This window comes from Charadrius vociferus, unplaced genomic scaffold (assembly GCF_000708025.1).
Source record: "Charadrius vociferus isolate BGI_N301 unplaced genomic scaffold, ASM70802v2 scaffold486, whole genome shotgun sequence".
Taxonomy (NCBI): domain Eukaryota; kingdom Metazoa; phylum Chordata; class Aves; order Charadriiformes; family Charadriidae; genus Charadrius; species Charadrius vociferus.
The window spans coordinates 635,338-661,103 of NW_009648965.1; the positions used below are offsets into that span (position 1 = coordinate 635,338).

At 34.7% G+C, this 25,766-nt stretch overlaps 1 protein-coding gene across 2 annotated transcripts in view; it reads right to left on the reverse strand.

Moving 5' to 3' along the window:
• RBFOX1 (RNA binding protein, fox-1 homolog (C. elegans) 1) overlaps positions 1 to 25,766 on the reverse strand; it is a 281,886-nt gene that overhangs the window by 3,396 nt on the left and 252,724 nt on the right. For both annotated transcript variants that reach the window (XM_009887683.1, XM_009887682.1), the window contains one exon: positions 515 to 590. In XM_009887683.1, the coding sequence (XP_009885985.1) occupies positions 515 to 590 (76 nt within the window). The remainder of the gene's footprint in view (positions 1 to 514; positions 591 to 25,766) is intronic.

The following is a 25,766-nucleotide window of genomic DNA, read 5'->3' on the forward strand; positions in this document are numbered from 1 at the left end:
GGGGGGAGTAGGGTGGTGGGCAGCTACCATTTTAGACATTAATTATAATCAAGAAGAGGAACAAAAAAAGCAGTCAGGTTTTGGGCTGACAGAAGCAGCCTGAAATCTTTGGCAAAGCTCTTCTAATGTAATCTTTGGTGTGACTTGTACCTGGGGGCTATGTAAATGCAAGGCAAAAAAAAAGAAAATATGTTCTGCATTGACAATGCATTCCGTTAGTGATGGATTTAATTATCAAAATGACTAATTATTCCATTAAGGTAAGTGCTCAGCTAGGTGATACTTGCAAAATTAGAAATATAATAACTTACATGCAGTACATTGCCAAGAAATTAAGACATTTATCAAGTTTACTGGGAGGATTAATGTGGCATTTTAGCTGCCGTTAGCACAAGAGACAAATTCAATTAACTGAAAGTGAGAAGATGTCAACCGTGCTAAGATCCAAGCAGAGAGTGGAGCGTGGGGAGATGGGGAAGACAGTGATGAGGAAGAAGAGGAAATGATCACTTACCACGGCACCAACGCCGTAGGTGGCTGCTGGAGCAAGTGTGTGGTGGTAGGGGTCTGCAGCATAAACTCGTCCGTAACTGTAAAGAAAATAAAGTTAAAAGATTAATGGGAAAAAAAAAAAGTTAAAAACAGATATTACCAATATTTACAAAATGATTGTAATAAAATATTCCATTCTATCCAAATTCATTACAAATAAACTTACTTTGCAGTTTCAAAAGCAATATCCTTTGGGAAATGTTCAGGTTACAAATGACAACAAATGTGTAATTAGCTTTACTAGACTATTAAGAATCAGCATCAGGCTAAAGAGAGTGGCCATAGAACAATGGCAGGCACTTGGCTTTAAGGAACATGCTTATTGCACATTCCTGGTCCTTCTATAGAAGAGACAGAGCGTCATCCTAAGCCATGATACTTGCACAGCTGAAGTCTCAATTTTCAGGCCAAGTTCCTGCTACAACCAGGCAAAGACAGTGATGTGAAAATCAGATTTTTGTCATTTCTCCCCATACAAAATTCTTATAGTTGAAACTACTTCAAAGCTTCTTTACAAGTACACCTTGTTGATTTGCTGGGCCAGTCCTCCTCTTCACCTTGAAATACATAGCCTTGCTTCACAGTCCGAGTCTGAATGCAGTTACCATTACTGAGATGGACATGTCACCTAGATACAGGTTTCACTGAATATGTCTAACATTTTTTCTGTAATCAAAGAATTTCCACTTGATGTCAGGTGTCACATATAACAACAAAAGCAGTCCTGAAAATAGAGTGGTGTCTTACAAACGAGGGCTGATGTAGTTAAACGAGTTAAATTTTAATAATGCTCATGATATCTCTCCGAAAAAATCTTTATTTTTTAGACTTATGTGAACAATAACAGCAAACTGATCTCACTCTGTTTAACTACCTTATTTTTCAGATACAAATACAAACTTACAATGTTGTTGAAAGGAGGACAGTTGTCCTATTTTATTATCATGTATTTGCTCCTCCACAAGCGCAACCTGATTAGCCAATTCCTAGATAATCAGCTGAGGGAAAGCTGAGAAAGGAATGTTTCCATAGCATATGCAATCCTTCACCACCCGCTACTGCAGGTCCTGGATGTGAGGTTGAGAAGATGTCCAAATCATCTGAGCTAGACATTCCTACCTACCCAGTGACACCTTCAAGGAAGGAGCAGAAATTACAAGAGGCAAGACAGTTGTCTTCACTGCGTTTCACTGAGCAAACATTTGCAAAAGTATGAGGGACTCATTGTGTATGGAAATCCCAGTAAACCACCTCCTGGGATGACCACACCATCTAAAGGCAAAAGGGTTCAGCACTGAAAAGGCAGAGACTTTACATAAATGTCTCTTTCTCTCTCACCAAGCCTGGGTCACAGATTTGCAGAAGTTATATGCTTTCCCTTTTCCAAGAATATATAACCAAACATCTTGATGCAAAAAAGTAGAAAAAAGTTCAGTAAGTACAAACTTCAAAGTGTACGTTGGGTGATATTCAGTATTGTGAATAAGTAATTTTTTTCAGCAACAGTCTGGCATTTTGAGCAAATGTAAAGTGTACCTGTGTTCTTACAAAGTGTTCTATGGCAAAATCTGGATGTTTCACTACAAAGTACAACCATAGTAGCCGAATGCCTTCAGTTGTACTGTCTTGTTTACTCAGTAGATTCAACTTTCTGTTAAGGGATACTACATCAAAAAGGAGTCAATCTATTAAAACTATGAAAGTACCACAAGTTCATGAATGTGGGCTCTATATGCTATGTTTACTTTAGATTTGGGCAGAGAGGTCCTCATAGCTATCAAAGATACACATGAATATCCAAGGGACGCAGTGCCTTGGGCAATCACCTTCTACCTCATGGTCTTAAACTCAGAAAAAAATGTGTAAAAGATGTGTATAAAACACATTAATTCCTCTTTTGCATCCAATATATTGAGGAGTGAAGGATTAAATTTATATATCAATTCCATTTAAATATTTGGTATCCATGAATATCTGTATTTGGAAATTATCCAAGGCAGATAACAACAAAGAAACCAGGCAGTTCCCAGTGAAAAAAATGGAAGGAAGAATAGCTCAGATCAGCCCATGTTGGGTAAATGACATGTGGTGATCCTTTGCGTTGGAACGGGGGCATAAGAGTTCTTCAAGCAGGTGACCCTGTACTTTGGAGCCTCTTTGGTTGGAAGAACTTCCATAAACCTCAGCCTTGGTAACCTTCTGCATTAGGATGCAGACATTATAATATTTAGAGATTTAAAATACTTAGCTTTGAAAGTAGTCATAACAGAATCTTGTATGTCTTGTTCATCTACATTGAAGTGAAGACAACACCTTATTTTCCTCTGTATGCCCATTTTTAAAGTCTGAGAATCCATTTTAAACATCATTATAATTTTAATTCTCTCAAGCCAAATCTCATTCAAACAGTAAGAAAACATCTAGAAAGGGAAAATGATTAATTTAAAGCTAGACTTGTTTCCAGCACTATAAATTTTCCTCATGTCCCTCGTAACATGGTGGAGGAATTGCATGTACTATTATTATACATGCTTTCATGTCATGACTATTATTTGGGCAATGGGAATCGGTATATTTTCAGGTGTTTTTTTTTTTCTGATTAACTGGTATTACTACAATACTGCGCAAGGACTGTAAATTTAGATCTATAAGAATTACATTAGTTTTGGTCTAGTGTAAACCACTAACTACAGTGGGACTCTGTAAGCTTTATGTTTCCACTGCATTGATCCCTTCCCTGCAGTAGGGCTGCATTTTAACTCCATACCGCATCCCATTGCTGCAGGATGCCTGAGTATGTCACAGTGCCCCAACAAAACTGAAACTCTAATGGGTCACCCATGGCAGTGGATTTAGAGGCCTAAATGCAAGGGCCACTTGTAAGGAAGGAACAAGCCTGGATACAGAGTGCTCAGGCATTCTTAAATTATTAACCCAACCACTGAAGTAACTAGCAAGTTTACAATGCTGATTTAATATGTTGCTAATAGTATTACATCAATGTTTTAGAGAAATCTGGACAACAGAGGAAAATATGGATTAAAAAAATTAAGCAATTTCAAAAGAAAGAAAAAAAATGACTGTTTCAACCCAGTATTGACTGCTGAGTACATTTTTATTACTATTTTGCCAATGTAGTAATAACTTATTGTCAGTGTTTTACATTATTTTTTTCATCCTACGGTGTAAACCATATTTCTTCCTTAAAACAAGAGTGGCGAAGCAATCTTAATGTGAAAACTAAGACCTACGTCAATGCTTGCTCCTTAAAAAGAATGTTTTACATTTATATTATGATAATGCTGAAGTTTGTACTGTGATATTAACATAAAAATGATATTTCAGAATTAGCAACACATATTCTTGTTAAAATAAGAAACACTTCTTTCTTTTCTTTTACAATATATTGAAATTTCACTTGAACAAATGTGTGCAATGTAAACATAAATTAAAATAAAATGTAAAAGGCATTCGTCCAAATCTTCTGTAAAAGAACATAAAGTATATAAAATTAATCGCAAAATTCTCATTCTTGCACCCTCTGAAATACACTGGACATATGTCAGCACAAACATGGAAGAATATATTTCCAAAAGGGGACAGAATACACGCTCAGATATTATCTGGGAAAAAAATGCATTGAAATTCCTCTGTGATGAATAGACTTTTTTTTTCTCCTCAGGGTGACCTCTACCTTCAGAATATGATGGTTTTATTATGATTAATAAATTTCATTTCCACAGAGGAAAGGAACAGTGTCAGCTTAAACTTAAAGCAAGTGGGTTTCTTTTTAAATGCTAATTTTTAAACACGCCCTTGCATGACACCAAATTTAGAAGCTCAGAAGGTTAGCAGAATAGATTCTGATTTCTATGCTGAAAATAGTAAGAAGGATTTAAACTATATTGTCACACTGAAAATCAGTAAGCTACTTCAGTCAGATAGTCATTGGTTCATTTATTCACTATTATGCCAGCATGCTTATTTCTCATTAAAATTAGTGGCATTTAAATGCTTTGTGATAATTTAGACTGGAAATAATCATTCTAGGTAAACAATTTACTAAAATTTAGGGCATGCAAATGGCAAAATATTTTGAATAAATTAATAGTCAATGTGATTTTCAGTGTATTTTACAGAATGTTAAATCAGTGTATCAAAACCAATATGTGCACTTATAAATTCTTGTCTAAGAACACATCTGATGAGCAATTTTGATGCACCACTAATTAGAACAAGGTAAGTTCCACTATTTTCCAGTATATCTGGAACAAGTGTTCACAACAGGAAAAAAAATGTTTGCTAGCATTGGGAACAAGTGTTCACAACATAACAGGAAAAAAAATGTTTGCTAGCATTTTGTTACCATACTGGCACTGGTTCTGAAGTAGTTGGACTAACATCTTACTGGGAAATAACTGAGGAAAAAAAAAATTTAAAAAAAAAAAAAAATCAGTGTAGCCACGCTAACATCTGTAAACGCAGCTGTAAACTATTCACCAAAAGCTCAGTGTATTGTAGGTTCTTCTGTACTCATGCTGTGTCTCAATTTCTTCAATCATTTTCCGTACAGGGTTTAAAATTGCTAACATACTATGTAAAAGCACCATTTGTCGTCCACTGCACAAATGAAAAAAAGAGGAGAATTAAAAATGGTAATTGGTTCTGAGATTTATTTTAGTAGGGCCCCTGAAATTGAATCTCTCTTTAAATCATCAATAGTAGGTATTGCTGAAGTCTCTAAAACCAGGGAAAGTATGTGCCTCTCTAATTGTAATTACCATTTTAGATTTTTAAGTTCTTTGGTACTATGACTGTATTTCCATACACATCTAGACAGAAAGCGGAGCTCTGATCCTGGAGACATTTGGAAGCTCCTTAATAATATACTTATTATAGGGTTTAATAGCCATACTAATAAGGAAGAGTTCACAGTATAGAATATGAACCAAGCTAATACATTTTCCTCAAGTGATTTGAGAACTACAGAGAAGAATTTTAAACAAGAATTTATTTTTCAGGACTTTGATACCTGTATCTTTCTCATCATTATAATTTCCCCCCATTTTTAAAGTCTACATATTGCTAAAAGAACTACAGATAATGGTGACTTTGTTTAAAGAAACTAAAAAAAAGAGAAGTTAAAAATGTGGTACTACCTCAGCTAAATCTAACTCTGATCCAATCCCCCATTACTTGCTGCATTCCAAGCAAAGTGTACCTGTCGCTGGAAAGCTCATGGTTCTAACTTTTCTACAATATTATCCAGTCTTTACTAGCTCTGATTATAATGGAACAATCAAGTAATAAAACTGTTGCTTCTTCAAACCTGTATGTGTTGAATCTTCAACCAGAATAACCTTAATTTACTGAAATTTTAGACAAAGATGGAAAGATTTTAGTAAAGAATTGAAAGGAACACAAGGAAAGCAAGGGTTACCTGGCCTTATCCAGATAAATGATTCCAGTAACTAACATCTAGTGGGAGGTGTCCCTGCCTATGGCGGGGGGGTGGAACTCGATGATCTCCAAGGTCCTTTCCAGCCTAAACCATTCTATGATTCTATGATTTTGGATATTAATACCACGCAACTTCAGGCATTTCAATCACCCGAATGAGCAATTCAGGTTGCCCTCGTTGAGGGCAACGAGGAAAGATGTCCATCCTAAGTTTTTACTTAAGACCAAGAAAAATGATCAAAATCAGCTCATAAAACCAGTTTCTACTCATTTTTCTTGATTGTAAAGGTTAAGAATGCTAAAATCCCCTATGCAGAATTTTAAATGCACAATTATCAAACATTAAGATCATTCTGCAAGGGAGGACCCATAAAATATTTTGTTGCGTATCATTCTCCTCTTCCACAACTGATAATGCTTTACAGATTTGTAATGTGGAGCAGATAAAGAATTGGGAAGATGTAGTAGAGACAGACAGCACAATGAAACAGTGAAAAACCTCGAGGTATACTGCAGTGCTGAACTCCTGTATACCTTGAATGCCATGAGGGATTTCCTGTTAGTATAGCATTAACATTCCTAGGTTTTCACAGAGATGAAGAAACTTGACCAAAGTCTACCACAGGGATAGGGCAATAATAAAAGATTTCCTTGAAGGGATCTTCGTAAATACATCACTGACCAAATATTAAAAGCAGTCTTTACTTTCTCCTGCAGGCTGGAGCAAGAAGACACTTGAGAAGCCTATTCAGAATTTTCTATATGCAGAGACGAATTCCAAATTCTTGACTGTTTACTAATTTATGTCACATCTGAATTTGGCCAGTTAATTTTCTTGCTTGCTAACTGATGGGCATGTTTTGCAGAAATTTTGTCGTTGATGCTCAGACCTGATTTTAATTTTTATTTCTGTATGCCAACCTGTGGCTTCTTTTGAAGTTTGTTAGATGTTTACAGCCATCCAAAGTTATCTGCCACCTTGTTAAACATTTAAATAAATATGATTGATATTGGTTAATTTGCAGAAATATAGAAGTGCAACAAACAGCAGCACAGGTGACTTCCCTCCTGAGCTGATGCTGAATAACTGCTGTGGAACGACCTCAGGGACACACCACAGCTTAAAAGCTTTCTCTCAAGTTTCAGTCTTGCTGTGGGGATTACACTTGATGCCTAGTTAAAAATTTAACATAGTTCTGTGCTACCAACAACTTTCTGTATCATCTCTGTCCAAGAAAGTTAGACTTTATATAAACTTCATTAAAAAAAGCCACTGGGGAAACTGAGGCTTGCCATCAGGTGATACCTGACACCAGCTGTATTACAACAAAAACCAAGTATTTCTTTAATCTCTAAAGCATTTTCCTATTACTATTGCTGTTGTATTTTGGGGCAATAAACCTGGACTAAATTCTTATCTAGTTCAATAATAATTATACAGGCTACTTTGTTTATTAAATTTTAAAGCAGTCTTTTGTGCTTGTGTGTAAAGTTCTGTAGTATGCAATCTTATTAAATTTTGTTTAATATTTTAAATGTAATAGGAGAATCTCAAGATATTGAAACCGAATCCTTGATTATTTAGTGTACTTGCATATAACCACACATACATGCACACACACACCACCTTTCATGTGTACTATTTTCAGTCTATCAGAGAAAAAAAACACTGGTTGCTTAATTAAAAGAACAGTACAGAAGATGCACACATGCTTATGCGCACTTGTTGAGGGCAAACACAGATTATTCACTATTTCTGTTATCAAAGGAGCTTCACATTGCAAATCCTCCATTTACAAATCACAGAACCTCAGCTTTACTTAATCTTGTCATGTTGTCACATTTGACCAGCCATGCGAACTGACCTAGAACTGTAAGCACCGGGAAGGCAAGCTGTCAAAGAGATAATGACAAAGATGCCAAAAAGGGCTGCCAGTGTTTTCACTGGGTGAGAAAAAGGAATTAATCAAGCTTCATGAAAGAAGAACAGAGGGTAATCAAAGTGTTTACTGATTTTTATCAACTGACCCAATAGCTGAACATCTTTACCACACAACTACCAAAAGCAGTAAAAGACGTAACAAATAGAATCCCACATAAGCAACTCTTTACAGCAGCAGTAAAAGCAAGTTTAAACTGCCACTGTAAAGGACACTTGAATTTATAGAAGTTCTTTAATAATGTGCATTAGTACCCCATTCCCTAGTCTGTCCAGAGCAAAAACTTCAGTATCTGCTATTTTTCACAGGGAAAAGCATTACAGCCTTAAATAAATACTAGCACAAAGACCTTACAGTTACTCCTTCATCCTCATTTTTTCTTTTATCTGATTAGTAGAAGATGGTAACATAATAATAAAAGCATCTCATAGAAAACAGTTATTTTTCCAGTCAAATTGCTTCATGAAATAAAGTCCATCCCACAGGCAGCAACACTCAAAGCGAAGAACCTCTCACAACCGAACGTGTGTCTATCCACAATAATTTGAAAAGCCTGTAACTGCATTTTTCCAAAGCAGTTTAGATTATATGTACTTCTCAGAAATTTCGTTGAAGGAATATAGCCTGCTCAACCTACCAGACACGTGAATGTCAATGAGACGTATGCAAACATGTATGGCAAAATTTTGACCGGCTACGATTATTTATTTACCGTAGCAGAGGTGCCCACAACAGGCCCCTTAGCCATTCTAAGCACTTTGTCAGACACTAATTTGCTTTTAAATAAATATTTGCTATTGTTTCATTAGTGAAATTTGTGGTAGTGTTAGTGTTGACAGATTAATGATAGTATACAGGAAAATTGCAATGACTTGAGCAATTGCATTGCAAACTGTTTCAATAGTATGAACTCCAATGTTTGCTGCTTTAAGCTGCCTGCTTTTAGGAAACGTTTTTCCTAGAGTTATAAAATTAACCTTTCAGAATGTTTAATCTGTTTTGGAGACTGTATATTTCTCCAAATGGAGGTCAATAACTTAATCTAGGACTGTCAACTTCTAAAGCTTTATAATGCATTTCTTTTGCAGACACACACAGACAATCCCGCCTCCTGGGGATGATTCTGCTCAAATATGTAAATAAATACAGTCAAAATTGGACAGATGTTATATCCACTTCCACCATACTTCATTTCAAATTCAGGTTTATATATACACTTGCCTCTCTCTCTCTCTCTGTTATTTCAAAATCAGAAACTGCATATTCACTTGGGAGAAAAATAATACCAGGCATCCGACTGCACTGGATTTTTTTGTTTGAGAGTTGGATAACAGTTAAAAACTGGAGGAACAAAGAAAGAGTGATATAAATATAGAATAATGATTCTGCCCCATATTTACACAAAAATCATAACATGTAATATGCAGGTACATCCCAGAATGCACTTGGAAAAGCTGCTACAAAATATTTTTTTCTTTACAAACTATGAATTTTGCTCTTTCAAAACCTAGAAGGAAAAAATATATTGAGCACCGATTTGAAAAATTCATTAAAAATGCTAAAGATTCAAAAGCAACAATGTACAATATTTTGTAACCAACATGTAAATAAACCCTGGGTTTATTCTGGGTCTCACTCTGATTTATTAGGAGCCTGATAGGGCAAGATGCCCATTGTCCCCATCAGCCAGGAACCTCAGGATTAGTTCTCCCCTAACATACCCATCGTCAGAGATTTGCGAGAGCAAAGTCTTCAGAGATCTTTGTTAAAATTCCATCATCGAACTGATAGGAGGTTTCAGATAGTTCCCCTACCTCTGTTCTAGTTCAAGTCTGTTTGCAGACTCTTTAATCATGCCTGCCAGGGAAGATCTATCCCAGAAGCACAGAACTTCTCTTCTGAAGAGTAATTATTTTTAGCCTCGGAATGCACTGGATGCAATCAAGAGTGAAATATTTTTAAATTTCCCATGGAAGGATCCCTCTGTCAGATACTTGTCTTGGTTCTCTTTATATAATGTGCATGCAAGAATAGATACACAGATAAATAGAAATGTATATATGACACACCATCCGTTCATTAACACATGTACATATTCAAGATTACTTTATTCCCAAATCGGAAAAGATGTGATGTGGCTGAGGACTAAGTATCCTCTGGCAGGAATGATAAAGTATTAGGAAGAGAAGAGTGAATATTACCAGCAGAATCACCCAAGACCTCCAACTTCCATTTGACGATAAAGTTCTAACCAAAAGTTTACTTGTTATATTATTATTTGAGATCTACAAACACACACATTCTTTACAAGGAAACAATACAAACATACATATACTCACATTTCAAACATTGAGCATATTATCAGTATCTTCACTTTATATCAATTTTACAAACACAGTTGAGTTACTGTAATTGAGTTTAGGAGCACTAAAAAAAGCACTATAAAATTGTACTGTAGGTGCTTTGCATGCATCTGAAAAACCACAGGAAGGTTAGCTTTGGTTCTAAGTTTATGTATCTCTAAATATGCTCCATGTACTAAAACACAAAACATCAGATAATAAGTTAGCTGAAATTCAACTTACAGATTTGAAAAACCAAATGCAAGTTTGGCAACTTGTACCACAGGAATGCAGGCCAGAGAATTATTTTTTTATAAAGCCAAAAGTCCTTTAAAGTCTAGGACTAAAACTTAGGTATACGAGAAACAGAAGACACAGGCTTTCATTGGCTTTCTCCTTCAGATCACATTACAAAAAAGGCACCTACAGTCACCTAAGATGGATATGTTTATCATATGGTCAAAAACATACCTAATGAAAACACCTTATTGTTGAATCAATTCAACAGAGGTAATCCATTGGTAAACTGAAAAGTTTTAATAAATATACATGGAGATCCATTTCCTTCTGTGTAAAGTTCACTGAATTTACTGATAAGCAAGAGTGCTATATTTCTGACTGGAATTCCAAAGTAGTGATACACAGAATATATAGTCTTGGACACTTAAATTGTGTCTGAGCTGAGGGAAAAAACATATCTGTATTAGAGAAATAATCATTGTTTAGAAGGGTTCGCTCTGCAAAACTGTTTTCAGGACAAGAAAAATATTAAAGACCACATGTTCATCTCAAGAAGTTAAAAAATTGCTAAAACAATGATATTTATTATTACTTTGCAAGGCCTAGATTTATAAATTAGTAGCCTCCCTACTACAGCTCGCTCTAATCTGGACCTGAGCAGGAGGCACAAGCCAGATAATGAAAGCCAAAATCCAAGTCTAGTGAGACCAAGAAAGTGTCAAAACGTTGACTTCTCAAAATGTATTCCCTCAATGATTTAGGTCTTTGAAAAATCTTTGTTAAATCAGGCTTTGTTACAGGAGAACTTTTCAGATTACCACCAAAACTGCTACAGATAGCATACAGTACGGCATAAACAGAACACTCTTCACCTTTCATTTATTTCTGCTAAAGTAAAAGTCTATAAGTGAGCACTTCTTAATACCAACATTTCATGTCACACTAGATACCCTTTCATCCTTCAATACAAGCAGCTTCTATGAACTCAGTAGACTTTTTGCATAACATTATTGGTAGAATATGTCCCGGCACTGTTACTATTTATTTTGGCTTTTGATTTCTTATGTAGTGACATAATTCCATCCTTACCTGAATTGAGACTAAGATTGTTCAAAGTCTATTGCTTTAGAGAGAAAATCTCTTGAGATATTCAATATATTTATATATTACCATTACCTTTTAAAAACATTGATCATTCTTCCGTACCCACGGCTTACAACAAGATAGTATATTAGTAAAGCAGCTAAGACTTTTTACTTACTAGAGAGCGATCCTCTGAAGGCGCAGACCCTCTCTCCCACTATCTTATCCATAGGATAGACTTTGTGAGTGCTTTAGGGTCTGCAGTACCCTTGTGGGCAATATTTGCCCCCAAAGAGTTGAAAAGAAAATTGTTAAATCTATAGCACTTACAATGTCCTACATACATCTAAGTCTTTTCTCTTTTCATTTGTTCTGTTTTGGCTTTTTAAAGTCACAATCTTGATTGTACTGCACAGCAAGTATTTATTAGAAGGTTTAACATATCCTTACTTTTCTAGGCCATATGGAAATAAAACACCTACAGGCAGAACCTATAGGCTCAAGCTATAAATTAATTAAACTATTCCAAAGATTTATCCTATGGACTTCCCTATGCTTTCTCTTACGATTAAATGCAGCATGTGAAAAAGGATATTGAGACCTGGATGGATGCATCAAGAAGTATCAATGATTGTTACCTGCAGAGGTGTTACAAGAAATTTCATCTGCTGCAACGAAGACGAATTGATTTCTGCAAGAGAAGATAAAATTCACAATACTGCTTGCTGACTGGGAAATGTGCTAGCTGCCAATTGACTTAATGTTTACAGATGGGGTAGGGTAAGGGTGCTTAATTTTAATGAATGTAGCAAGAAAAAGTGTTGACGTATTTCAGTACTATAGAGTTCATAAGGATCATGAGGTAGACATGCTGGGATTTTTTAAATGAAATAATGGCAACATTTGGATATGGACTATGTACAAACCCTTGCATTGGAAGCTTCATGTTTAGTGTTACAGATATGTCAATATATTTATGAAGTCTAATAAAAATAAAACAGTATTTATATTGATATAGGGCAGTACTGCAAAATACGTAAAAAGCATTTTTTGAAAAAAAAATTGCAATTTACTTCGTGCATCTGAAAGGAGGATATTGAAAGTAAAATATTTTGCTTTTTATATGTCTAATATGATTGCAATCAGAAAATGAATTTTCTCCTATTTATTAAAAAAAATGACATAGTATATTCTCATATACTGTCATCCAAATACATACAAAAGTTGTTTGCATAATCTTAGGAGAATAAACTAGAGATACGAGTAATTTAATATAAACCTTCTCTTGCAAAATTCTTTTTTAAACCAGGTAACATAAAAAGAGAAATGCTAAATACACTAATATTTTAAAATGCAGAAAACTTCACTACGGCACAAATCCTGATTTGTCCTTTCCGAAGTCAAAGCAAACAGGATTTGGGATAGTGGAAACCACGTTTAAGGACTAACATCAAATGATTCCATTATAAGCATATACACAGCTTCCTTTAAATTACTTTTGTGTTGTGTGGGATTAATAAAGAACCTGGCTCAAGTTTTAACACTTGGGTGCTGTTTTACTCCAGATTACTTGTAGCTCCTCCAGCCTGCCCTGCCAGGCATGGTGAAAACTGAGTTCTTCTGTTTCGCACAGCTTTAATGCAAGAATCTACCAAATAGGAGCTAGAAGGAACTAGTTCTTGCTTGTACTGAGGACTACCTGGAAAACTTAGCTCCGCAAGATGATGAAAGCTCTGTCAAGCATTAAGTACTCTGAAGATCCTATTGAAAACTATTTGGTTCAGGAGCAAACACGTCATAGGAGTAACAGAACCTTCAGGAGTTAAGCCGTAAGAGAACAAAATCTAGTTCTATTACTTCACCTCTAATATATTAAAGAGATATGAAATGCTCGTTTAGAAATCTGTGAAGCTTATTACTTAGAAGTTAACATTTTGGGAAAAAATAAAACGAAACAAGGAATCTGTAATCCGTACTACAGGGACAGGATTGATTAAGATCAAAAGTAGTATGCGATCATTGCCTCTGCCCTATCTCTGAGATACTAACACCTGCCTTTTAGTATGAATTAATTTAGTGATCGAACTGTATATTCTTTCACTTTCAATTGGATGGACGGATTGGTAGTTTTGCTCTTTATTTTGTCATCTGCAGCAATGTCACAAACTAATGAGATCTACCTAGCATGTAATGCTAAAGAGATGAATTTAAAAAAATGAAGAGGGATAAATTTAGCAATATAAATACACAGCTACTCTCTATTTCATAAGTAGTGTAATTTGTCACTGTATTTACTGCTATCACCTCTTTTATTATCACCTCTTGCGATAATTATATAGAAAGAAACAGTTAGATGGTTGCCTAAAAGGGATTCATCCAGTAGCAATGCAGACTTACCAGCTACTGTTTTACAGAAAATACTTTTGATTCATTTCGATGAAGTCATTAAACTGCCCTCTCATCTAAATGAAAAGATCCCTTCTCCTTAAAAGCCGCCTCTTAAGTGGCTAGCTGAGAAACTCCTTGTCTTTATCTCTATTCAGAACATTTCTTGTTGTGGACCATTGAGCCACAGATACTCTATCTTCACATGCCAAAGTGCAAAATTATCTGCAAGAATAATATGCTGGCTTAGTTACTTACAGAAAGACCCCAGAACACTAACTGCTATTTGTCTTTTGAAACCACAGATGTTATTGAAACTGTTCTGAAATTTTACTTTTTATTACCAGCTCTCTACTAATTACTGACAGAAAATTAATTTTAAAAAAATTAACTCGTATGGATACCTATTTAGAAAACATCTACCATAAACATCCCTTGCTATACTGCTTCAATTTACATAGGAAGATACTATTTTCCCTGTATTTTGCTTTTATAAAAGTAATCTCACAACTGCATAAATCAACTTTAAAAGTAAGGAGGATGTGAGAATGAAAAACTAGATGCTGGAGTTCAATAAGCCAGTTCAATTTTTTATAACTCACTAGGTATTATTGGCAACAATGACAAGAAATTGTTTAGTAGTTTGATGGCTTTAATGTTTTTTTTTTCCTGGCAGGTTTTTATTCAACTAAATTCTGTACTATTGTTTACAGAGACCTACAGGGAGAACCGATAATCAGAGGTGTCGCTATACAAATATATCACACTGATGTCCAAAACATTGTTCCTTAGTGTGGACAAAAGTTTGCAAAAGGAGTCCTTACGAGTTAAGTTGATGCTGTGGCGCATCATACTCCTTCTGCCTTGAAGTCCATGAAAAGCTGACCTGGAAAAGGGCAGCTAACCTAACTCAGGGCTGTGCAAATGTAGGGTTCTTTCCTTTAAAGACCACTATTATGCAGTAACTGTACTGAGCGTATAAGGCTTAAAAAAATCACAAGTAAGGTGTGGTGAAAGTTCATGATGCATTTTAGATTTTCATGCTCCTCATCACTTCTACACTTTCTATGATTCAAAAAGGTACAAGAAATGTAAGTGGACCTAACTTCGCTACACAGTAAGTCCCACCCAGTTATTAAGATACAGAACTGCTTCCATCAATTTAATTTGTGCATCAACAGTGGAAGTATACAACAAAATTTTTACTGCTCATTGTTTTATACTTCAGATGTAAAACCCCACACATTTAAAATCCAGATAACTTTTTTTCCTTTAAATAACATTTTAGAAGTTGTTACTGGCTGTAAGGGAGATAAACAGAAAAACAAATTGAAAGAGTAATGTGACAAATACATTGATCTGAATGTACAGTTATATATTCATACATATTCAACTTGCCCAATATTCACACCCTGGGCTAAGCGCAATCCTTTGGCAGCCTGAGCTCTCTGATGGAAACCCAGGTAGTGTGGGTCATGAAAACATACTTCTGGGACTTAAAATGGTTGTGTTCCATCTGAGCAGCTATTTCCCAAGGGCAAACTGTTCTGCATACTATTACTTCTCTCAATCCTATATATCCATTTCTTCTTTCTTATAGACAATTGAAAACTTCCACAGATTTTTACCAGTATGGCAATAAAGGTATTTTTAAAGTTGGAAAAAAAAATGTTTAAACATTCAAGGTATTTCCAGAATTCAGACAAAAACAGAGGGAGTGGACAGCAAAAGTAACGGTAAGTGACTTGATGCTCCTTCAAAATATTCTCACGTTCAACTTTATCACTTGACAAAAAGTACCCTGTTCTAACACTTTAAATAATAAAGTATTAAATCAAAATAATTAAGAAAGTTAAGAACAGGAATTTAAGTGGAGCTTGACTAAGGCTTTTCATTATATACACTATTTAGTGAAAAATATTACTAATTTCAAATGACTTCAGTAAATGTTATGTACTTACAGAAATTAGACCTTCTGGACTATGCAATTTTTTTTTATTATTTTTTTAAATACCATAGCCTAATTTCCTCAGCACATTTATACTACCACAAGTTAATTAAGAGGTCCAAGATATTTCATAAATATATTCTGTCAGTACTTTCCCTTACCAAACTGTTGCATCTACCCACAAAAGCTGTTTTTTTAGTCATTTCTGACAAGTCGCCTTAACTGTGCTGAAACAGTGCAGAAAAAACTTCTACGCAATAATTCTAAAGCATACTGACCTAATACAGAAGCTACACACATATAAACACTGAATTTAAGCTTAGGTAAGACTTTATATGTGAAATTTAGTAGAATCTTGTCAACTACTTGCAATTTTCAGCTTTTATTTCTACAGAAATCTGTTCTGTAAGCATGTTTAACTTGTCTTGACTCTCTTTTAATCTACGTATTCTGAGAGTTACTTTCAAGTTTGAGATACCTGATATTCCAATGAGGTTGATTAACTTTTAGTGTACGTGTATTTTAAATGCTCCATCAGGAAAAATTAAGTTAGATTATTAACAGCATTTTTGTTTAATAAACATTTATTACTTTCCTTCAAACTTTTGCAAAATTCCCTTCACATTTCCCATCCTCATAAACACTAACACCAATGATCTCAGCTACTGGACTGTCAAACAGATACTAGAACAGAGAGAGGAATTCTGTTTTATACCATCTTTGATACTATACTGAAATTTAGGCTCCTTCACATGTGCAAAGTCGGGAGTTTCTCCTCACTGAGAAATGGGAGCAAAAGTTTTCTTAAATACTGAAACTCTGATAATTCAGTCACACATAAATATATGCAACTTTTATCACATTTTCTACATCTAAATAGACTTGATTTTAAAGGTCAGTGGCAACTTAAAGTAGAATGGAGCTCAGAAAGAGGAGAAGCTTATAAGCGAGACTGGGTGTACAGTGCAGACCTAACTGCTGATCCTGCCTGACCCATACATCATTTGGCTACTTCACTTTTAGTTGGTAAATTCAGAACTTGGAAGTGGAAGACAGGAAGAGATTCAGAGAACGGGTCTCAGATGCTGTTTTTTATGACTTGAGGGATCTAACCACGATGAGGCACAATTCCAACATAATTTCAGGATAGACTGCTACTCTGAGTGCTCCCCCTAAAAGTTTCCATGTAGTCACCCCACCCCGGGAAAGGACATGTTCTTCTTTCTTTCTTTGCTCTACCACATATTCCTAAAAAAGCATCAACCTACTACCGCATTTTCCCTCCTACAGTCATCGGCCCCGCTATTCTGCAGATGTACAAAAGGACTCACAGCCGTGGCTGGGAAGTTTATATACTGAGGTCATTGTAGGTGTAAGAACCTACGTTTGCAGGGCACATGGGACAAATTACTAAGTGTTGTCTGTGTCCTATCTTCTCCCTAAAAGGCTGAGTGAGAGGTTTCAACACTATTTATACTTTACACAGCACATGACTGAGAACAAAAGTTTGACACACATATAATTTCACCCAGCACTCCCAGAAGTTTTTAGTCCCTGGAGGGCTTCCATAAAATAAAAGCCATAATAGAGGTCAAGTGGGATTTTAAGAAATCAGGACTTCCCTAAAAATAATCCCACTAACTCAAGAAAATTTGAAACGTAACAAAAAATTATAATCCACTAACATACAGTGACAATGTTTCATACATCAGAATTCCTGGACTTTGCTTACTAACTTCACAAAATTAGAGAGAAATAATTTTGCTTAACACAGAGGTGCAGTCCTCCCTCCCAAAAAATACAGTGACTGCTGAAAACAGTGCAGAGCCCCAGAACACAGGAAATTAAGATGAAGGCAAACACAGTACTGAACAGAACCTACAGTGGGAAGATTTAAACTATACATAAACAGTTGACTTTTTCTGGTAAGAGCACCGTGGGATTTACAAATACAGTCAGTATCTAGATTTCATGGATCAGAACCTCAGTGGTAAAATTGATGCAGCTTTACTAAAAACACTGACTTCACTGGAGCTATTCCAAACTGTATTCTCCAAGGACCTGGTGCTAACTATATAGTAGAGCAATGATCATTCCCAGAAGTGTTATATGGGATACATCTATACATTGCTCCATTATACTGTTAAAGATACTTTATTTTTCCTTCACGGTCTAAACTTTAAGGCTTTGTTGCTCTTGTTTGGACTCTAATGTTGAGGGCTTTTTCACTATGACTTATAATATAGCTGATGGCTGGCTGCTTGAATAGTTTCTGTGATATCCAAGTATGGACAAAGTTTCAGAGTTTACTTCTAAAATCATTTTATGAAGTCCTCCCCAACTCCCTTCCTTCTGGTGTCCTAAATTTAAATACCAAGGCTATCAAGGAATTTAAACTTTTAAATATTAGTATAATATCTATAATAAGAAGGTTGATTTTGCTATTATTGTACTCTATATTCCCATTACTGTAAGATCAAAGTACATTATCATACTCATAGCATTTGAATCACAACACAAAGACAACTAAACAACTTTACAGCCATACCTATGAGATATATTAAATGAAGTAAGAATAAACTATAACTAGAAAGTAATTCATGTGGTATCAAGCTTCAATAACACTGACAGTAACTTGTTTGACCTGATGTGCATTAGGAAAGTATATTTTACTTTTAGACTAGTTTTTCCCATGTCAGATTATTTTCTTCTGCAGCATTGCTCGTTCAGCCTGACTGCTACTAATGATGCCAAGACAAAGAGGAAGATGCAGATATTCTGCTTTCACTTAGGTATTCTGCTTTCATTGTCAAAAGATAATGCATCTCCCACCTCCATCATTCTTGACCATTTCATTAAATGCTCTTTTCTGAAATTTTGAGGCAGACCTTGGAAGCATATGGAGTAAAACCCTGCATCAAAATAAATTAATGTAGCTACTTTTGTCAGTATTACCTCACAGAAAACACTAAAGCTCATCTTGACTGCCCAAGCAAAGGCAGCTCATCCATCTGCCTGAACTCAGCCACCACCCCAGAAGGTCCAGCGTCACCTCTGCCTGCACGGTCGTCTCACATGGCCCTACATCCTTGTTTCCAGGTGGCTTAAACAAGCCCTTAACTTGACTGCCAGGTTAGTCACCTCTGGATTGCTTTTTATTTCAGTCATCTTTGTGCTCAATACAGGACATTTCAGCATGATTTAGCCAATGACACAATGTCTCTAACATAATTCAGACTGCCAAAGACAGAAGGAGACACAAAGTTTAAGAAAACTCTCTCATTAAATTTTATCCTGCCACCTGCCAACAACTTCTTGAACAGGAATAATTAGTTTTAATATCAAAAAAGCACTTTTTTAATTGTGAAAAGCAAACCTTCAAGAAAAGAAAAGAAAAATCTGTAGCCCTTTCACCTATATTTTAAATTTACACATATTTTATATCCTGATATATTTCGTTTTTAAATCAGAGCTATACAAATACACTGAGTTCTAATTCATATTACCTGCTGTATCAATGGATTTTTTCTATCTATGAAGTACTACATAATATATTGTACATAGTATAAATGTATTTATTAATAATAATACAATATACATAGAATAAATATGCATATTTATCTGCAAGAGGAACACCGATGATTTTTAACTGGATCTTAACATTTTAAAGTGAAACCTAAAACTAATAGGTGAAATTCTGAACACCACATAATTCAATAGTAGAATCCATACTGATGTCAATGGCACAACTGCTCTATGATTATTTGCCTTTTACTGCGATTAACACAGTCCACACACTTAAACTAAATCCTTGAAGAAGTAATCCAGTAAGTTTACTTCAGAAGTGCTCCATATCAGCTATGTGAACTGATGTCAGTATTATCCAGGAATGCTAAATTAAGGCTATTTTGGAAGTTTTATAATTTATATTTGAAACTTTTTTTATTAATATATTTTGGACATATTTTTCACTCTCTTTAGGGCAAACAGTACAGCTTTTCCAAGTCAGTTTTGTGTAAAGAATCAGTATTTTATCCAGTAAAATACATAACAAAATATGTATGTATTTTGTTGGGGGATTTATTCTTTATGTATATCACGTCATCTTTAAAACAATGTCTCATTAAAACATACTTTATATTTGTTTCTGATTTCATAATGATTACTAAGGTTTCCTAGTAACCACCATTTTATCCACAATAAAGTCTCCTGGTATACAGAGGTATAATTATAAAACTTCTTTAGCAGTAAAAAAAAATTATTTCCCTTTAAATTATTTTAATGTTTGAATGACTTTACAAGTTACTTTACAACATATTTTTTTATATTATAACTAAAATGTCATATGTATGAAAAACTTGCCAGGATTATTGAAGAATTCATTCAGGGAAAACAAAATGGAGTTTAGAGGCTGGTACACCTTAGGTGTAAACAAAGACCTTATTTTTTTCCTGCATGTATATGAAACATCCTATAGCAGTTTTCATAAAAGAGGTTGTTCTCTAGGATACATAGGTAGTGTGCTTCTAGAGTATTAGAGACTTGACAAGCCCAAAGGTATGTGAAAAAAAATTCTATTTAAATACAGAATCAAATGATTTAGATTCCTTTGAGGTGGGAAACATTACAGTAAAAACATGCACGAGTGTAAATTGCCTCTTTCTTGATTAAGTTCGTCTACATAGTTATTTTAAGTTTGTTTTTCTAATACTTCCTCACCTTGCCTATACCAACGTTGGAAATTACATGGCTAATCCATACAGACTGTATCCAGTTCATTCAGTATTTTATTAATATAATTTCATTCCTTCACCTTCTCTCTGACTCTCTCACAATGCTTTTAATTCCTTCTTGCTTGTAAAGCACTCGCAGTGGATGCACTCAGGTTGACAATACTTAGAGCATGTTCTAATCTGCCTCTTTGTGGTCTATCAAGTCAATGATCTGAAAACTAAAAAAGTGTATAATTAGACACTGACATGTCCAAAGGAACTGTTATGGCCTATCATGTCACAGGCACTGACCCAATAGACTGTAACAGTTTTGGTCCGTTGGATTAGGAATCAATGTTTTAGTAACTCCCTAACTCCATATTTATCCAGTCTGCTGAATACAACACACTTAATTTTAAAGTCACACTTTCTTTCAATATCCTCTAAGAGTGAAGAAGCCCATATGAACTATTAAAGAGATAATTCCTACTTTAAAAATATTAACCAATCCTTTTTTTCCCCTCTTTTTTGAGAGGAAAAGCATGCATGACAATGCACCAAAGGAATATATTTATAATCAGTTATTTACCGCGAACTGTCTTTAAAATAAAAGAAACTCACAAGTTAAAACTCATGCTGTATAACCTGATGTAAGCTAGATGTATTAAACAAAAAGAAAGCAAGGATATGGAAGCTGATATGTAAATGTCAGAATAGGTGCACTGATTTTTTTATTTTTTTTTTCTGAAGTGATAAGCATTTAACAGCTTCCACTATGTGCAAGAAGAAACTGGCAGCAAAAGTACTCGGTGTCTTTAAACCTGGAGCACTTTAGGAAGCCAGGTGTGGAAATCCAGGATTTAGTGTTCCTCTACCTTCTCTCTCAACTTCTTTTTTCATGATTTCCAGCATGGATGCCAAGCCAAATTTTACAGTAATAGCCAAGCCTTTCCTTGTCTGTGGGGATTCTTAAAATATCCCTTGATATTACAGTCAAGGAGAATGGAAAGTACAGGAAAGAAGCACAAGCAGGGTATGAAGAATACAAGCTCTGACATGATAAAGGTTTCATAATCAGTGTTTACCATCATTCTGGGCCAGGAACCCTAAGCTTTTTCACTACTGTATAACCTCAGATTTGAACTAGTGGAGGAGTTTTAATAGTTGCATGAATACTGATATTACACACTGAATCAAGCCTTCAAAGTATCAGAAAACACGTTAATTCTACCAAATATTAAAGGAATGTATTAAAACATCAAAGTATATAAAGTAGCTTTCTAGACTTGGTAGGAGATTATATTTTTATGAAATGTAATTGTTTGCCATGTTTTCCTACATTAATATGACTCCCTGTACCTCCCCAAAAAAGCGGTATATCTACAATATTTTAGAATGAACCATGTTTCAATCATTAGAAATTACTCTGTGCAATACAATTCTATTTCAGGAAATTCCTTTCAAATTGCTGTACATGAAACTCTCTGTCCATAGTGTTTTAAACTCTTTGATTCTTTTTTTTCTACTACATTCTCTTTATTCATAATCATCCACTTTTACTTTCTAATTCCTTCACTAAAAAGTAGTTATGGCTATAACGAGTCATATACTCCAGTCATTTCCAAAACTGAGATCTGAGTGATGAATATGGATTATGAAATATTAACATGATGCCAGTGATCCTTTAGTTTGCCACAGATCAAATAGACATTTAAAGACATACAAGCCTAACAGGTAGATGCCCAAGCCCATTACCTCTCTGTAACAGCAAAGTGAATGAATTGATCTTTATTTGCAATACTAGGGAACAAACAAGGTTTAGCTACCATACAGGATATGCAGAAAAAACTAGACCAATCAAACATCACCACATCAAATCTAAGTGTTCAAAGAAAAAAAGTGTTAAATATATGCTATATTACTGCTGTTACAATAGCTAAACCCGCCCTTTGTACCTAGTCAAGATGCTAACTGATCCTTTTCATTCTCAAAATTTGTGTAGCTCAGGATATGGGCTATGCAATTCCTGCATATGTATCATCTTGTGCCCCAAACGTATCCATTTCTTGAGATTCAACTTGTATAGCAACATTCAAAGAGGTCTGAAGGTTCCAGTTGGGAGTATAAGAGTAAAGCTATTGTTATATTCTATTCTTTTTCCTCTTCCAACCTGATCACTCTAGAAGTTAAAACCGTGTGTAGAAGCTCTTTTTCCAAAATCTTAGGAAATATAATAACAAAATGAATGAAGTACTACATTTTAAGATATTTATCCTTCTATAAAATTATTTAATGGAAAATTAAATTCTGACTGAAGATGCTATTATATTTTATATGCTCTCAAACCCCTTAATTTTTAGTATATATCAGTAGTAAGATCCTCAATAAGAGAAAATAATTTGAATAAAACTATAGTGGTTTTCATGGTTGATTCATAAAATAGAAAATCTTAAAGTCTACAATATACAAAAAAATCACCTCCATCTACAGAAGCTCACATTTTATAGTTTGTGTGTTCTTATTGTTCATTTTGATTTTTCATTCCTTAATGAGCGTGTTTCCAATTAAATCAAATCTGTACCTATTCTATTTTAGGATAATCTGACCACAAATATCAAGTATTACTACTCTCAACTACTTGCCCAAAGAGAACTAGAAAATATATTACATTACATCTCTGTAGACCCTAATACTTTGACAAAAATGATTATTCCACATAGGCATGTTAAAAATGTAAACTATGAGAATATCAGGATTTTAACAGGAGTAAGATTTCAGATCTGGAAGATAAAGAACTTCCATATGACAAAATAATCTCCCATCTCAAATTTCATACAAAATCCTATGTATGACCACAGAACATGTAACACAAACTGATAATGAAAGAAAATTAAATATTTTATACTGCAAAGTGTTACGTACAAAATATTTTGGAATATGCTTCATTTGCTTTTAAAAAAGATTAGCGGGGAAAAAAACCCCCAAACCAGAGTTCAGCTTCCAGTGATGAGGAATCTAATCCAGACAACAAAGAAGTCAATGGCAACCTTCCCATTGTTTGTAGTGAGATTTAAATTTGACACTGTCTTAGAAAAAATGGAGTTTTTCAGAGCAAAATACCTCTGTACATATGTATGTGTGTGCGCGTGCACGCGTGTGTGAAAGTGCGTGTGCGCGTGTTTGTGGGTGGGTGATGGATGGGGAATGTGTGTATATATATGAGTACACAATCATACATATATAAACACACATAATTATCATTACTAAGTATAAGAGGGCTAGCAAGCAGTACAAGTGAAATGACTGCCTTTCGGACAAGGCAGTTTACTATTAGTTTACTATTAGCGGGGTGTTGGTTTATTATACTACCATATGCACTTTCAAAAATATTGCTGACAAAGTTAATATGCAAGAAAGGAACATTTTTCTTATTCCGATCGAAGATGCAATAATCAAATCATAAAACACAAAACCAATAGCCAATCAATGTGAATAAGTCTGCCCATAGGCTTAATTCAAGCAAGCCATTCACTGAGCTATGTGATGTATCTGTCAAATCCAATACAGCATTACAGACATACTAGCAACATCAAGTGAACATGCAATGACAAAATGACAATCCGCCCCACTGCCATGCTTTAACTTGTTCTACCTCATAAATATAAAACTTGATGACTTTGCTAGTTTCTCTTACTTCAGCCTTGGACAGAAATCTAACAACTATGTTTTTATTATTTTTTTAAAATATTACATGAAAGCTGAAGAAAAGCTGTACGGACATTTTATTGACATCTGATTTAGTGTCTTTTGCACATCCTCACTATTATTTTTCCAAACACTCTCAGTTTAAAGAGTTTGGCAGGCAAAGCTCCAGAGTGGTGAAGACCACATATAGACCAGTAGGTCCCCATTTATCAATTACAGGAATTGGAAAATTTATCAGAAATATTTTAAATGTTGGAAAGACAAATATGATGTTTTGATCCACCTCTGCAAAGAGCTTCAAATCTGAAAGTGCAATTTAGTATGATGATAGATCACACAGTATAAAAATCCAATGCTAATTTTTTTTTTTTTGCAGTTGTATTCAGTGATTATATTGCTTCATAAATTAAATGTTCCTATTTGTTTGTTTCTTTTGTTTTACAATTCTAAGAAATTATTGGGGAACTCTGCCAGGTCTACTTCTGTTGTGAAATTGGTTTTAGGAGTAAATGAGTTGTCTTAACAAATATTTGGGGGTTTCTGTTGATTTGTTTCATGAGATTTCCTTGCCACCTGATTCTCCCCTATATATCTGTTCTTTGCCTATTTCCAGCAGTATTTCCAGCTGTGACAAACAAGGATACCATTACATTTCTTCACAACAGAGCTCTCTTACAGTGATCGTTATCCATCGACTTGGTGTATTGATTCCAGAGTCCCAAATCTTTCTGTTAACCTTTATTTTTAATTTACCAAAACACGTCTCCAATCTAAAGATTTCCTCTTTCCATCTCCTGACTTAAGAAGCATGTCAAATATGGAATGTTGCTATTCATTATGTATATGAGCTGTGATAAAAAAAAATAGGTTTTTTTATTTTTTTAAAATAATATGAAGTAGTATCTCCACGATATGTCACTGCTTCAATACTACATACTCACTGGGCCTCACTTCATTTTTCTGGGCATTATTTGGACATTAACAGTAAATATATTTCATGTGTAATTAAATTAAATAGGGGCTGAAATCAACAGTAAATAAGAGTAGTGTATAAGGAGATGCAGAATCTTCAATATTGTCAGAGGACAGCGGATGATTACTACATCGAGAAGAAAAGATTCAAGCAGTTGTACTAAACTATATTTCAGCACCTTCAATATTAATAACTCACAAAAGTTGCTAAATTAAATTCAGTTCAAAATGAATGAAAAGTTAATCAAATTAAGCAAAATGTCGTTATGAGTAATCAGAGGTATCCCTGTTTGCACATAGTTTCCCATATGCAAAGAAACGTTTGAGCAGATTGTTATTTGTTTTGTTCTCTATGCTAGTTTTAGGATTCTGCCATAAAGAAATTCCGTTACAATATTTGTAATTAAGACTAGAAAACATATTCATT